The following is a 16,455-nucleotide window of genomic DNA, read 5'->3' on the forward strand; positions in this document are numbered from 1 at the left end:
GATCTCTTTCAAAGTGAAACGGTTTAGTCTTTGAAAGACATAACACTAGATCTCTCCCAACAGCCTGAGTGAAATCATTTCTGTTTTATGTCTCTCCTCTGTTAACCACCTCCAAGTCAGTGGCATGCAGATTCCTTAGGATCCAACAGAGAGTGAGTGCCCTAACTTAAGATGGCTGGCCACCGATGAAAGTGTAGCACAGCCAGCTAAAACGAAGGAGAGAAGGAGGGATAATGAGAGGGAGGATGCCAGTTACTGTAGTCTTCCTCTCCTCCATACGGATCTCTTGAGTTTTACGTTTTAATCTCGTCTGGATTTCCTTTCTTCCTACTCTCTTCCCTTTCTCTCTCTTCTCTCTTCTCCTTTCCTCATCCCCCTATACTTCTCTACTTCTCCCCTTTCTCTCAATCTTCTCTCTTCCTCTCTGTGGCTGTTCTGTGAGTGAGTTTGAGATACTGGTTTTGCCACAAACATCAGCAATAAGCTGAATTCAAACTCTAATTCATGGAATATTATTAAAGGTCCAACTCAGACATTTTTATCTCAATATCAAATCATTTCGGGGGAACAATTAAGTACCTTAGTGTGAATGATTTCAATTAAAATGGTCAAAAAGAAACAAAAATAGCTTGTAAGCAAAGAACTTCTCAAGCAAGAATTTTGCTAGGACTGTCTGGGAGTGGCCTGAGTGGGGAGGGGGAAACAGAAAACTAGCTGTTATTGGCAGAGAGGTTTGGAACTATATTTCTTATTGGTCTATTAACTAATTAACCGCCTGGTGATGTCAGCAGGCCAAAACTCCATCCCACCAAAAAAGCTCTTACACTGAAAGGGCATATCATAATTGTATTATTCCAACCTCATAGTGTGGAAATATACATAAGAAAATCATGTTTTTGAATGCACTGGGCCTTTAATACAAGTTCTCTCTCTCTCTCTCTCTCTCTCTCTCTCTCTCTCTCTCTCTCTCTCTCTCTCTCTCTCTCTGCAGGACCAGGATGGCAGTAAGGGTTGGTCTCTGAGTCCTTACCCCCAGCACAACTCCTCTACCTCTCCAGGCAGTAAGCAGCAGGTGGAGGAGGGGGGTTCAGGGGCCGCAGCGCTGGGGACCCCAGAGAGACGTAAGGGCAGCCTGGCTGACGTGGTGGACACACTGAAACAGAGGAAAATGGAGGAGCTCATCAAAAACGAACCAGAAGGTCAGTCACCATGTACAAAGATGTACTGCTCTGTATCGCTTTCTCTTTTCTCCCTATCACTCTCTATCACTCTCTATCGCTCTCTATCACACTCTCTCTCTCTCTCTCTCTCTCTCGCTCAATTTCAATTCAAGGGCCTTATTGGCATGGGAAACATATGTTTGCATTGCCAAAGCAAGTGAAATAGATAATAAACAGTTAGTGAAATAAACAATAAAAATGTACAGTAAACATTACACTTACAAAAGTTCCAAAATATTAATATACACACACACACACACACACACACACACACACACACACACACACACACACACACACACACACACACACACACACACACACACACACACACACATGCCCTATCACTTTCTTTCTCTCTCTGTCTCTATCTCTCTCTCTCTCTCTCTCTCTCACTATCTATCTTTCTCTCTTTATCTCTCTCTCACTATCTCTCTTTCTCTCTTTATCTCTCTCACTATCTATCTTTCTCTCTTTATCTCTCTCTCACTATCTATCTTTCCCCACTTTATCTCTCTCACTATCTATCTTTCTCTCTTTATCTCTCTCTCACTATCTATCTTTCTCTCTTTCACTCTCGCTCTCTCTATGTTTCTCTCTCTTACTCTCTCTTTTGTTTTCTCTCTCACTTTACCCTTTAGTAGCAGGTGATAGTGCCAGGTCTCCCTCCCTCGCTTGCTCCATGCTAACGAACACATTTTGTAACTGCCTGGCGACAGGGTGTGTGTGTGTCTGTGTTTCTGTATGTGTATGGGTGTGTGTGTGTGTGGGTGTGTGTGTGGGTTGGTGTGTGTGTGTGTGTGACAGAGAGAGTCAGCCCTTTGTTTGATGGCAGACAGCATCAGCTGTCCAGAGCCATTGTCTAACAACCACTTTGCATATTCATTACAAGCTGATAGTACAGGGACCATCAGCCTTTTACTGCTCTCTCTCTCTCTCTCTCTCTCTCTCTCTCTCTCTCTCTCTCTCTCTCTCTCTCTCTCTGTCCTGTCTGTCTGTCTCTCTCTCTCTCTCTCTCTCTCTCTCTCTCTCTCTCTCTCTCTCTCTCTCTCTCTCTCTCTCTCTCTCTCTCTGTGTCCTGTCTGTCTGTCTCTCTCTCTCTCTCTCTCTCTCTCTCTCTCTCTCACACACATACACACACACACACACACTCTCACTTTAGCCTTTAGTAGCAGGTGATCTCTCTGTGTGCTTTCGTGTGTGTTCTTTCTTTCAATTTTCGTCTAAAATGACATAATCAAATCTGACTGCATGTAGCTCAGGACCTGAAGCAAATATATGCATATTCTTGATACCATTTGAAAGGAAACACTTTGAAGTTTGTGGAAATGTGAAATGAATGTAGGAGAATATAACACATTAGATCTGGTAAAAAATAATACAAAGAAAAAACCAACTGTTTTTTTGTATTTCTTTTGTACCATCATATTTGAAATGCAAGAGAAAGGCCATAATGTATTATTCCAGTCCAGGCGCAATTTAGATTTTGGCCCTTAGATGGCAGCAGTGTATGTGCAAAGTTTTAGACTCATCCAATGAACAATTGCATTTCTGTTAAAAATGTTGTATCACGACTACCCAAATGTGCCTAATTGGTTTATTAATTAATAACTTTTCAAGTTCATAATTGTGCACTCTCCTCAAACAATAGCATGGTATTCTTTCACTGTAATAGCTACTGTAAATTGGACAGTGCAGTTAGATTAACAAGAATTTAAGCTTTCTGACAATATCAGATATATGTATGTCCTGGGAAATATTCTTGTTACTTGCAACCTCATGCTAATCGCATAAGTGCACATTATCTCAACCGTCCCGAGGATGGGACCCACCGATCTGTAGAGATCCTTAAAGAGGCTTTTTAGTGGAAATATGTCTATGTGTGTGTGTGGGTGGGTGTGTGGGTGGGTGGGTGTATCCAGCTGCTGCTGCGTGTGTGGACACCTTGACTTTGCTCAGACTCTTGTGTATGCCACACAACTATTTTACAGTTGATCCCTAAGTCCAACAGGCCGAGGCCAGGACAAGAAAGCCAGCAGTGTGTGCATGCGGGTGTGTGTGTACACTACAGGTTATTTATAGTACATATAACAGACCGCCACACTGCATGGAGGTGTGTGTAGGCCAGTCAGTGTAACAGGCCCTGTACAAAGTCATTTGCTCCAAGCATTTCTTCATATGTGGCTGTGGCTCATTATTAGGACATATGTTTATTTTCCAATTTCTGCTTCAAAGTCCCGTAATATACTGGAGTTATTTTCCTCTTCCCTTGAAATAATACACTATTCTACCTGTGGCCGTTTTGGCTCTGCATTGAGCCCCACAGTCCAGTTCCACTTCACAGAGGGCCCAACAAGTGAGAAAACAGTGCTGGGGGCATGTGTGTTTTCACGCTTGTGTGAGTCCCAGAGACTTATGGTTTTGCCAGTTATAGTTGGCCTACATTCAGCTCTACGGTTGTTCCAGTTGGTATCTGGAGTTTTTTTCAAAAGGTTCTTTTGAGTTTGGTGGAAAAGTCCCGCAATAAACAGGGTTGTCTGGAGAGATTGGGAGAAGTGTGCTTTAGGCTAGACGGTGCGGGATATGCCAACCTTTTTGAGTTCTGTTATTGGATTGGGTTTATTGTACAAGAGGACTCACTCCGTGATCTGGCCATAGTATAACAACAATAATATCTGTGAGTCAGGCAGTACAGATACAGAACGAGACACACACACACACACACACACACACACACACACACACACACACACACACACACACACACACACACACACACACACACACACACACACACACACACACACACACACACACACACATTTGGAGAGCAGTAGCGGTAGCTTCACACTCTCCATTAGCAGGGCTACAGTACCACATCAGAATGGGTAGTGCCATTATCTCTCCGACCGTTGCCGTTAAAATGAAACACCCTAACAAAGGGCCTCAGCGCCTTGAGAGCAGACACACACACACACACACAAAACAGACAGAACAGAAAGGCATAAAGAGGGGAGGAAAGAAAAGGGGGGAGATGAAGAGTGAGGGTGGAGACAGAGAGAGAGAAAGAGAGACCCTACTATATAAAAATCCATTCCATCCTTCTCCGCCCTCTCTCTCTCTCTCTTTCTTTCTTTCTCTCTCTCTGCCCATTGTTTTGTTGTGTTCTCCACAAAGCCCATTAGCAGCAAACGGCAGGTTGGGATGAAACATTAATGAAGGCTTTAATCATTATGAAAGGCCTGTATTAATACTGCTGCAGTCCCCCTTTCACACACTGCCTGCCTCCAGCTGGATCAATGGCACACACACACACACACACACACACACACACACACACACACACACACACACACACACACACACACACACACACACACACACACACACACACACACACACGGGCGCACGTACACACACACACACAGGCTTGCAAACAAACACATGTTAGTGCACCCTCACCCACACACTCACCCCGGTATAGGCACATGTGCTGTGAAGAAAGGGATGTGAGAGAAGGACTAAAGAGATGAAATTGGTCAGAAAACAATAAACACCCTAAAAACAGGACTAGAAAGGGGAAAAGAGAAGAGGAGAGAGCGAGAGGCTTTATATAACCAGGCCTTGAGCTAGACACTAGCCATGTTCTCTTAGACACTCGCCTTATGTAAAACCAGTGTCTCGGCACGCACACACACACACGCACGCACGGGCACGCACGCACGGGCACGCACACACACACACACACACACACACACACACACACACACACACACACACACACACACACACACACACACACACACACACACACACACACACACACACACACACACTGGTCCAGGGTTGAGGCAGAAGTTACAAAGACATAGTTTTTATCAGTGTAACCAGTGCTGCTCTACTTAGTGGCTAGATAAATGTGGCGTGGTACAAAGACACGCTGGTGTGTGTGTAAGATACTGGGTCAGTACAGACTGCCTCGTCTCCCCTGTGTCTCTGTGTGTGTGTGTGTGTGTGTGTGTGTGTGTGTGTAGAGCACTGAGCAGCCCAGCTGGCTGAGCCACTGCCAGAGAGTACCCAAGCAGGAGTAGCGCTGTTGGCCTTTAATAAATGACCAGCCATAGAGCTCCCTTATCGACTTTGTGATGTTACACCGCGCTCACACACAACACATTCCTCTTCTGTCTACCTATACTGCCTACCTGTTACCCCCGAGACACACACGGCTGCGTGGTAATGCTGGTTTTAAATTGTGTCAGATGTTGAGTAGAGAGTTGGAAGTGTGTGAAGAGGAGTTGATGGGGGATCGTGTGTGTGTGTGTGTGTGTGTGTGTGTGTGTGTGTGTGTGTGTGTGTGTGTGTGTGTGTGTGTGTGTGAGTGTGTGATTCCGTGCTGGAGTGAATGTGTGTGTGATTAGGACTAATAATGAGAGCAGATCAGAGAGCAGCACGGGGGGGTGGGGGGTGCAGGGGTGAGAGGAGGGCCAGGTCTGGGCTTAGGAGGGACAGCACTGCGGCTGGATAGACACACACACAGGGAGCCAGGGACAGGCACTTCACTGTTGGCTGAAGTTAACCCTCCCCTGCCTCTACTGGGCTGTAAGTTTAACCTATAGTAACACACACCTCGATTAGGTAGCACACACACCACTGTTGTATAGCGAGTGAGAATACAAGCGAGATAGAACCAGATCATAGAGGAAACTAGCTGCAGTATTTGGGGCACAGATGTTCATCTCAGCCCCTAGAGTGATACTGCCTCTGCCCTGGCAACTCACCAGTCCTCCTCGGTCCACGCACTCCCCCTCTCTCTCCCTTCCTCTCTGTCTCCCTCTCTCTCACCTGTCCCCCTTCCTCTCTGTCTCCCACTCTCTCTCACTCTCAGTCCCCCTCTCTCCCCCTTCCTCTTTGTCTCCCTCCCTCTCTCTGTCCCCTTTCCTCTCAATCACCCTCTCTCTCCCTTCCTCTCTCTCTCCTCTCTCCCCCCCCTCTCTCACTCTGCTTCTTTCTCCCCCCCTCTCTCCCTCTGCCCTGGAAACTCACTCTGCTTCTCTCGTTCCCTCTCTGTCTTTCTGCCTTTCCTGTCCCTCTCTGAGTCATGCTCAGGGTGAATTCATGGTCAGGGCCACTCTGGTCCCCCTTTGCCTCTCTTTGAATGCTTGATATTGACTAATATAATATTTGACTGGTAGTTTGAATAGGCTGCTAGGCTATACATCTCTACTGTTGTCTATGTAAGCTGTGTTATACATGTTGACTGTAAAGCTGTAGTCAGATGATGCAACAACACTATTCAGAGAGGAAGTAAGGAGCCTCTCTCATGGTGCTGCTCTGGGTTCAGGCCATCCAGGATGTCTTAAGGGCAGGTCCCAGGTCAGGTGTAATGACAGCGTTATGATCTGTGGGGTTGTAGACAGAGCTAGGGGTCAGGGGGTATGGGCTGTTTTTACTGCCGAGGGGGCTGTGACTTATGCGCGCACAAACACACGTACATACGCAGACACCCGAAACACACACACACACACACACACACCCGTAGAAGGCTCTCCTCTGGCAGCATGTGTCTCCATACCTGAAATGTCAATCACTAACGTATATCACAGAGCACATTTATTTTCACGGCGATGAACAAAAAAACTCCAGCTCGCTTTTAGAGGCAGTGGGGCATTTTATAGCACAGCACTTAGCCAGGTCTATTGTGCCACACTAGCACACACTGGTAGGAGCTCCCTCACGCATCCATACACTTGAATGGCTGACAATAGGAAGGGCGGATACATTCCCCGATGAAGAAGAAGAGAACAAGAAAGGAGGAGATAGAAAAGAAAATGAAAGAAAGAAAGGGGCCTTGAGAACTTGAGGGAGCCCAGCAGACTCTCTCTCTCTCTCTCTCTCTCTCTCTCTCTCTCTCTCTCTCTCTCTCTCTCTCTCTCTCTCTCTCTCTCTCTCTCTCTCTCTCTCCTCTCTCTCTCTCTCTCTCTCTCTCTCTCTCTCTCTCTCTCTCTCTCTCTCTCTCTCTCTCTCTCTCTCTCTCTCTCTCTCTCTCTCTCTCTCTCTCTCTCTCTTGCTCTCTCTCTCTCTCTCTCTCTCTCTCTCTCTTGCTCTCTCTCTCTCTCTCTCTCTCTCTCTCTCTCTCTCTCTCTCTCTCTCTCTCTCTCTCTCTCTCTCTCTCTCTCTCTCTCTCTCTCTCTCTCTCTCTCTCTCTCTCTCTCTCTCTCTCTCTCTCTCTCTCTCTCTCTCTCTCTTTATCTGTCTGTCAATCCCCTGGGCTAGCTAATCCTCCACAGGCCCCTCTGCTGTCTCAAAGTGTCCAATAGACACACACACACACACACACACATACGCACGCATGCACGCTTGCACACACACACTCATGCATGTACACACGCACACACACCGTTGAGTTCACAGCCCTAGCGTGGGAGAGAGGGAACCTCCATATGTGATTTCCACCAGTTGGTAGTAATTAGTTAGTTGTATAAATTAGCATTAAGTGCAGATTGTTGCATTGTTCATGATGATCCCCCTTTTGCTGTGGGAAAAACGAAGGAGTGAAACAGTGAAGGAGGAGAGGTTGAAAATACCGTTTTTCGACCCTGTAAAGAGAGAGAAATGTCTCTACATCTCCAGTTAGAGAAGGAAGGGAGGAGAGGAGGAGAGAGGAGAGGGAGGAGAGAGGAGAGGGAGAGAACAGAAGGGAGGGAGGAGAGGAGGAGAGAGGAGAGGGAGGAGACAACAGAAGGAAGGGAGGAGAGGAGGAGAGAGGAGAGGAGGAGAGAGTAGAGGGAGAGAACAGAAGGGAGGGAGGAGAGGAGAGGGAGGAGACAACAGAAGGAAGGGAGGAGAGGAGGAGAGAGGAGAGGGAGGAGAGAACAGAAGGAAGGGAGGAGAGGAGGAGAGAAAAGAAACAGGGTTAATGTTGTGTTTTGTAAAACTGTTCTAAGTGTTCACACCACCATAGCAGTTCATCAACAGCATCACGTTGTTCAGACAGCCCAACCCGTTCCTTGTTCCTTCATCTCATTCTGACACTCGTGTTAAGAATTCTTCCTGGAACTGGAGGAAAGCACAAGTCTCTCTCTCTTTTACCAAGGCGAACATGGACAGATATTTATTGTATTCCAGCGACCGAACTCAAGTCAATCTATTTTCTTTGTGGCATGAGAACCAGGCTGGAAGACTTGAGAAGAACCTGAGGCCTATTGTGAGGCGGCCATTGTTCCTTCCTATGAAAGGCACATTCAAGTCACTTTTTATCGAATTGTTTTCGTCTGCTTTTCACTTTGTATTCTCTACCCCAGGCTTGCACAAGACAATCAATGGAAAGTAAACCCTCCCCTTTAAATGTTTTCTCTCAGCCCAGATGAGCGATATTAAGAAGTGAATAGTATGTGTGTGGATGGGAAAAGCGGTGCCCTAGCTATTGTGCTCTACATGGCTTATAAAAGGGGCTTATAGAGCGGTCCCGTGGCCTTTCTGTTCCTAGTGAACAACCCTGGATGGGAAAAGCTGGGCCGGCTGTCTTTGTGTTGCTGCGTGTGCGTAGCGTTGTGTTGTGGCCCTCCCGGCGTGCCATTAGGAAGGCCACAAAAGCCCGGAGTTCATGAATCAGACAGGGTTTTCATAGCCGGAGCATTGTGAACGCGCTGCTAATGCCAAGCCGAGAGTGACTGTTCTGTTCTGTTCTGTTCCATAGCCCTGTCATCTAGTCAGAGCCCAGACCTCTCAGAGTCTCTGTGAGACAGCTCCAAAGGTCCAGTGTAGAGCCAATGTCATTGAGATTCATGAAATGGAATCTTGGAATGTTCCGTGAAGTGGCAGACAGGCAGTGTGCTCTGTGTTCTAGAACGGCGCTATAGCTCAACAATCCATACATTACCACGGACCATCTGCACGGACGTGTTCTTTACGGATGGCAGAGGAATGTGTGTATAATATAGAAGCGTTTGTCAATGGGATGTGACATTATGTTAAGTTAACTATATGGATGAAAACAGGGGCTATTCCCTCAACGTTGGAGCTTTTCTAACTTTGTATTGAAAGTTAGTAAATGTAATGAACGTGCGCACGCACACACACATTACATACACATTACACACTCACACACACACACATGCACATACATACACACACACACAGTACAAACACATTCACACAAACACATATATATATTTTTGTATTCTTTTCTGGGATGTTCAAATTTAGATAAAATATCCAAACCTTTTATATTCTAGGGTAGTATAATCCGTATGCAAATCTTCAGACGACAACCGTATCTATTAACATACTAATGTTAGTTTGAGTAAATGCGGACATTTGGACGTTAACGCTAAATAATGGAATGTAATATCTCATGAATATGCAACATTGAAGCATTTAAAAACCTTTGTAGCCACCGATACAAAAATGAAAAAGTTGATTATATTCCTGGTTCGTAACGTTGAACACATCAACATTAGCTCACACAGACAAAGAGCTTTTTGAAACTTTTGCATTACCGGGTCACTGTACTATCCAATGAAGTGCTCGACTTGTCGCACATATGAATGAAAGACTGAATTCGTGCTGCACACACAAATACGGCTTGTTACCTGAAACGTGATACGGGTGGAACTCTGATGCAGATATTTTAATAAGTAAAGGCAGCCATAGGTAAAACATAAGCAAAGAATCAATACTCAATAAATAATACTGCTCCTCTTGATCGACGCACTGTGAGTGTGTTAGTTCTGTCGTTGTATCTACTTTAGGCCTTTGCCTCTGGCAATTTGCATGTCTCTACACTGGTACGTAAGCATGTAGCTTAGAGGTTTTAACTGCCCGTGTGTCTCTATACGTGGGGCCCTTGACAGAAGAAAAATATGCCTCATTTGCACTAATCCACATAGGCCTCTGATCAAATGGCACAATCTGTTTACGAACGTACTTCACATTCAGGCCACGTGGCCTGAGCCTATGCACACTATAGCTAGCCTAGATTTGAAGCTGGATATGTATCTGAAAGGGATATAAGCTCTGGGTTAGAGCATGAGATGTATGTTTAACATCATATACGTATGTGTGGACGGGGTAAAACCAGGGTAAATACCGTCATTATATTATTTACTAACCTGGAACTAACACCAACCGTTCTCCCACGATGCACCACTCTGAAGGTTCACTAACCACCCTACACATGCCAGCAATCAGCATAATCACTCCCTCCTCAACCCCCCTCCCTTCCGCTTTCACACAGACAGACAGACAGTCACACACACACACACACACACACGCACGCACACACACACACACACGCAAGGAGCTTTCACGTAAGCTTTCAAAGGATATTGATTGTCTCCATAAAACAACTGTCCCAAACAAAGTGTAGACTAGCCTCACGTAAATAACAGACTTTTACAGCTATAAAAGCTCTAAGGTTTTCCCTCCCGACCTGCTGCATGTGATTTAGATGTGTCTGACACAGATCTATATGAGGAATGGTGTGTTTCTCTGTACTGAGCAGTATATAAGGCTGGGGTTCTGTCTGACAGTGTGTCTCTCTGTTGCTCAGCCAGTCAGTCAGTTGTCTCTTTGAACCCAGAGAGACTATATTGATTAACCTTGTCTGCCTGGTGGGAGCTGAGGGGTCGGCATGGGGGGGTGTATTAGATGAAGTGGTGTGTCTGTGAAGCAGCCTGAGGGGTCAGGACCTTAGCTCCACTAGTGAAGGAACTGTGATTTGAGCCAGATGTTCTCAGACAAGCCAGGCAGCGCCTGCCACCGCCGCAGAGGCCGGAGACCACCCCTCTCATTCCCCTGCTCTGCCCCCGCAAGAAATACCCCACACACACACACCTCCTCCTTTATTGTCCCCCTTCTCTCTTCAGTTTTTTTCCCTGAGGTACTCCCCTTCTCTCTCCCGCCCCTCCCTCTTTGCTCTCCCCCTAGCCTTTTCTCCCTTAGTCCGTCATCTCTCCTTTCTCTTTCAACCTCCCTTTCTCTCTCCCATACTCCCCAATGCCCTCCCTCACTCCTGTGCCTCAATCTCAAATCCCTCCTCCGTTTCCCCTCTCCTCCCCCCTTATCGTCCCTCCCCCCTATGCCTCCCACCCTACCTCATCTTTACTCCTCTTCTCTCTGCTCCAAGGAATTAAAAAGTGGTGAGACTCTAATTCTGGCATAGAGCCTTACCCCCCCCCCGCCTCCCCCTAGAGCCCAGGAACAGTGAACAGGTGTTCTCCACTTTTGATTTCAGTGCATTTGGATTAATCCTGTCAGCTCAGCTGTTAGAACAACTGTCACCTCCAGATGCTAGTCATTTTGGGCTGGAGCTGTCACCGGCTGCCAGTTTTCTTTGGTGCTACACACACACACACACACACACACACACACACACACACACACACACACACACACACACACACACACACACACACACAGGAAGGCAGGCACACGCACACACACACCCACACCCACACACGTACACACACACACACGCGTACACACACTGATTCTCTCTCTGTCTCTTCCTAGCCTATTGTCATGTAAACAAAGCAATTTCTCTCCTGCACCTCTCTTCCTGTCTGTAATACAGGTATCAATGAGTTTGGAAATGACATGTACGGGATACAGCGCAATAGAATATGAGTGTGTGTTTAAATCATTTCCGTTTCGTTAATGGGTCTAATGGTATGAATATACAAGCCTCTATGTCTATGTCCCCAGCAGCCAGTATTCAGAGGAACAGTCAGACGTGGAACTTTTTCAACCTCTTCACTTTTACCCCTCCCCTTCTTTCTTCTCCCTTCTTTCTCCCTCTTTCTCTCCTTCCCTCTCACCCTCCTGTCACGCAAACGCATGCGCACGCGCACACACACACACACACACACACACACACACACACACACATACACACATACAAGTACACACACATATGTGTGAGTGCTGTGAGAAAACACAGCCGTGACGATGTCACTGCTACATTCCTCTTCTACCGTGGCAAGACAACTCAATTAGGCGCTTAAATGTGAAAGTGTTGCTCCTCTCCTACTAGCTCCTCTCGTCCCTCTCTCTCTCTCTCTCTCTCTCTCTCTCTCTCTCTCTCTCTCGCTCTCTCTCTCTCTCTCTTACTCTCTCTCTCTCTCTCTCTCGCTCTACCTCTCTCTCTACTCTCTCTCCCTCTCCCTCTCCCTTCTGCTCTCTCTATCCCTCTCTCTCTATCCCTCTCTCTCTCTCTCTTATTCTCTCTCTCTCACTCTACCTCTCTCTCTCTCTCTTTCTCTCTTTCTCTCTCTCTCACTTTCTCTCTTTCTCTCTTTCTCTCTCTCTCTCTCTCTCTCTTACTCTCTCTCTCTCTCTTACTCTCTCTCTCTCTCTCTCTCTCTCTCACGCTCTACCTCTCTATCTCTCTCTCCCTCTCCCTTCCGCTCTCTCTATCCCTCTCTTTCTATCCCTCGCTCTCTTTCTCTCTCTCTCTCTGTGTGTATGTGTCCTCTCTCTCCCTCATACACCTGATTCCTCTCCATACTCTCACACCCTCCCTCATGTCAGCCACCCTCCACGCCACCCAGGGTTTATTATAGAAAATGACTATTTGTTATTGTGTGTAAAATGTTGATTATTTGTGAGAGTATGATTACTAGGTTGGATGTAATAGCACCTCTCTTTAAGGCTTCTTAGATGTGGGTGGACTTCTCACACACTGGCATATGATCTTCAGAGGCTGAGGGGCCAAGTGTGTAGGAATGTATGTTTAAGTGTGTGTGATTTATTGGGTGAGGGTGTGTGTGGGAATTTGATTTGACACCAATGGCGACAACTAGTCTTACTGGGGTTCGACACATAACGAAAAAGACATTACAGACAAAATACATTACAATTGACACACATCGGGCCTCTCTGTGTATACATACTGGTTTTACTACTTTTCCTGGGTGGGGAGAGAATACTGGGTCTCCTCTCCTCTCCTCTCCTCTGTTCTCCTCTGTTCTCCTCTCTCCTCTGTTATCCACTCTAATATCCTCTCCTCTCCTCTCCTCTCCTCTCCTCTCCTCTCCTCTCCTCTCCTCTCCTCTCCTCTCCTCTCCTCTCCTCTCCTCTCCTCTCCTCTCCTCTCCTCTCCTCTCCTCTCCTTTCTCCTCTGTTCTCCTCTCTCCTCTGTTCTCCACTCTAATTCCTCTCCTCTCCTCTCCTCTCCTCTCCTCTCCTCTCCTCTCCTCTCCTCTCCTCTCCTCTCCTCTCCTCTCCTCTCCTCTCCTCTCCTCTCCTCTCCTCTCCTCTCCTCTCCTCTCCTCTCCTCTCCTCTCCTCTCCTCTGTTCTCCACTCTCATATCCTCTCCTCTCTCTCCTCTTTCCTCTGTGTATTTATTTTATAATTCCTCTGATTGCTCTCTTTCTCTCTCGCTCTCTCTCCTATCACCGAGGGAAGAGGAGAACAAAGGGGAGGGCTTGCACAATCTAAAAACATGTGTTCAGTAAAGTGTTTGTCTCTTTGTTAGACAGTCTTGTGATGCTAGACCAAGGACTTTGTGCCTGTGTGTGTACAGAGCTGCTGAATGAGTCTTTTTAGCTCATATTGGACTCTCTGCACCAGATATAGATAATCACTTCACTCCTATTGTGTTTTATCCCTCTGTCTGTCTGTGTGAGTGTGTGTGTGTGCGTGTGCGTCCGTGAGTGCACATGTCTCTGTGTGGCTGCCTCAGAAGAACAGATCCAGTATGTTTTGATCCAGATCTCCGAACTGCATTCCTCCTTGTTTAACCTCTTAACCTCGTTAAGGCAACTCGCTGTACTGTACCGCTCAGCTCAGATCACCCGAACACAATTAAGACAATTAGGACACAAAGGAACCACAGAGCTCTCTGTCGAGTCCGGTCAGACAGATAACAAACAAAAAAAATATGTTTAGAGAAGAAGACGTTTTGTGTTCATGCAGGCCACTGTCCCGCTGTCCAACGTCCACAGCTGGCTAACTGAAGCAAATGTAATATTGAACAACATTACTCTAATGTTATTGACATTGACATCCTGTCAACTAATCAAAGCATGTGAACTGAACTCTTCCAGGAAAGAGAGAGAGAGAGAGAGAGAGAGAGAGAGAGAGAGAGAGAGAGGTTTCAGAAGCACATGTATGTGAACAATAAGCTCCCAGTCATCAGTGACCGTTTCTCCCTGCAGGACACACTAGGGCTCCCAGAACATTCCGCCGCTATTTAAGCGTTGCTGTTAACAATCGCGTAATGGCTCTCACATGGCCCTCCGTGACTTAGAGCGGCTCAACCGGACAATAAGGACTATTCTTAAGCATTTTAAACGCTCTCGGCACACGGATGAAACAGCCGGAGACACACAGACTGCACAAGACCACACAATGAGAGAGGGAAAGAGAGAGGGGGGTGGAGAGAAAGAGAGAGAGAGAGAGAGAGAGAGAGAGAGAGAGAGAGAAAGAAAGAGTGTGTGTGTTGATGCATGGCATGTCTATATGTGTCAACAACCCTCAAACGTCTATGAAAAGAGACATCATTGAATACCAAACAAACAGTGAAAAATGATTAAGTATGGTGAGTGTCAGTCATACAGTGAACGCAGGCCAGCGTGATGATAGCATTAGTAATAACAGTATTCAGACATCAGACACAGACAGGATGTAAAAACACAACAGTTCAGTAAAGCAGCCCGGGCTGTATGTCTGTCTCGCTTCTTTAACAGCTAGGCTCGCAGTGACAGACTGACACATTAACACAGAGCAATTGCTATGTGTGTGTGTGTGTGTGTGTGTGTGTGTGTGTGTGTGTGTGTGTGTGTGTGTGTGTGTGTGTGTGTGTGTGTGTGTGTGTGTGTGTGTGTGTGTGTGTGTGTGTTTTAGGACTTTATGCTCCCTGTGTGTCAGTGAACATGTGTCTATCCTTTTGTCTGTGGCTTAATGCATCGGCCCGGTCCCCGGCTCCCAAAAACACATTGTATTCTTTTGTTGTCACGTTAAAGTGATGTCATGAAGAAGTGATGTGTGTGCCTGAGGTAGTCCCGGGGCTGTGACAGTCAGTCAGTCAGTCCTGGGTCGGAGAACAGGAGAGAGACAGGGGGGGTGAAGAGAGGCTATTGCCACAAGACAGATTGGAAGTGTCATCTTCCATTACAGTAGTGGATTGGAAGTGTGTGTGTGTGTGTGTGTGTGTGTGTGTGTGTGTGTGTGTGTGTGTGTGTGTGTGTGTGTGTGTGTGTGTGTGTGTGTGTGTGTGTGTGTGTGTGTGTGTGTGTGTTTTTTGTGTATATGTTTGTGTGTTTGTGTGTGTGCATGCGTGCGTGCGTGCGTGTGTGTGCGTGTGGAAGAGGACACATTTCTTGGCCTACTTAAACTGAAGGCTTCTCACGAGAGCGATGTGCGTGCATGAAAAGAGTGGCGTCCTGCCGCTGGTTTTTAACCCTTCTCTGGCCATGGCTGTGTTGACAAGTCACTGGTTTTTAACCCTTCTCTGGCCATGGCTGTGTTGACAAGTCCCTGGTTTTTAACCCTTCTCTGGCCATGGCTGTGTTGACAAGTCACTGGTTTTTAACCCTTCTCTGGCCATGGCTGTGTTGACAAGTCACTGGTTTTTAACCCTTCTCTGGCCATGGCTGTGTTGACAAGTCACTGGTTTTTAACCCTTCTCTGGCCATGGCTGTGTTGACAAGTCACTGGTTTTTAACCCTTCTCTGGTCATGGCTGTGTTGACAAGCCACTGGTTTTTAACCCTTCTCTGGCCATGGCTGTGTTGACAAGTCACTGGTTTTTAGCTAGAGTGTCATTTCACAGGCCAGACCCTAGACATATGACAGAGGACATTTGGTTATGTTTTATTATAAACCCAACTTGTCTATCTATTCAAAATATGTAACACATTAACCGCAGACAATATTGCTGACGATGTTCATGCATTATCTGGTTAGTTTGTTAGACACATCACACCTCAAGTTGTAAACTGTATGTAAATGGAATACATCATTCCCCTAACTGTGTCTTAATAAGGTCCTGTAACGCGGCCTATCAGGGAGCAGATCTATTATCCTCCAATGAATTCAAATATCAGGATGTTATCTAGTCACCGCTGATGGTTATGGCGGCCAATGAGGCACATAGGGGAAACAAGGGTGTGTGTGTGAGAGAGAGAGAGAGAGAGAGAGAGAGAGAGAGAGAGAGAGAGCGAGAGAAATATGTGAGGCATGTTTGTCTCCTCAAAAACATGTTGTGATTATGCTAAAATCAGACTTTACTACT

General features: G+C 46.4%; 1 protein-coding gene across 13 annotated transcripts in view; it reads left to right on the forward strand.

Annotated features, from left to right (window-relative positions):
• Positions 1-16,455, forward strand: part of LOC106609328 (transcription factor SOX-5) — a 309,409-nt gene that overhangs the window by 225,341 nt on the left and 67,613 nt on the right. For all 13 annotated transcript variants that reach the window (XM_045721992.1, XM_014208018.2, XM_014208021.2 and 10 more), the window contains one exon: positions 992-1,199. In XM_045721992.1, the coding sequence (XP_045577948.1) occupies positions 992-1,199 (208 nt within the window). The remainder of the gene's footprint in view (positions 1-991; positions 1,200-16,455) is intronic.

The sequence above is a fragment of the Salmo salar genome, chromosome ssa07 (assembly GCF_905237065.1).
Source record: "Salmo salar chromosome ssa07, Ssal_v3.1, whole genome shotgun sequence".
NCBI classification, from domain to species: Eukaryota; Metazoa; Chordata; class Actinopteri; order Salmoniformes; family Salmonidae; genus Salmo; species Salmo salar.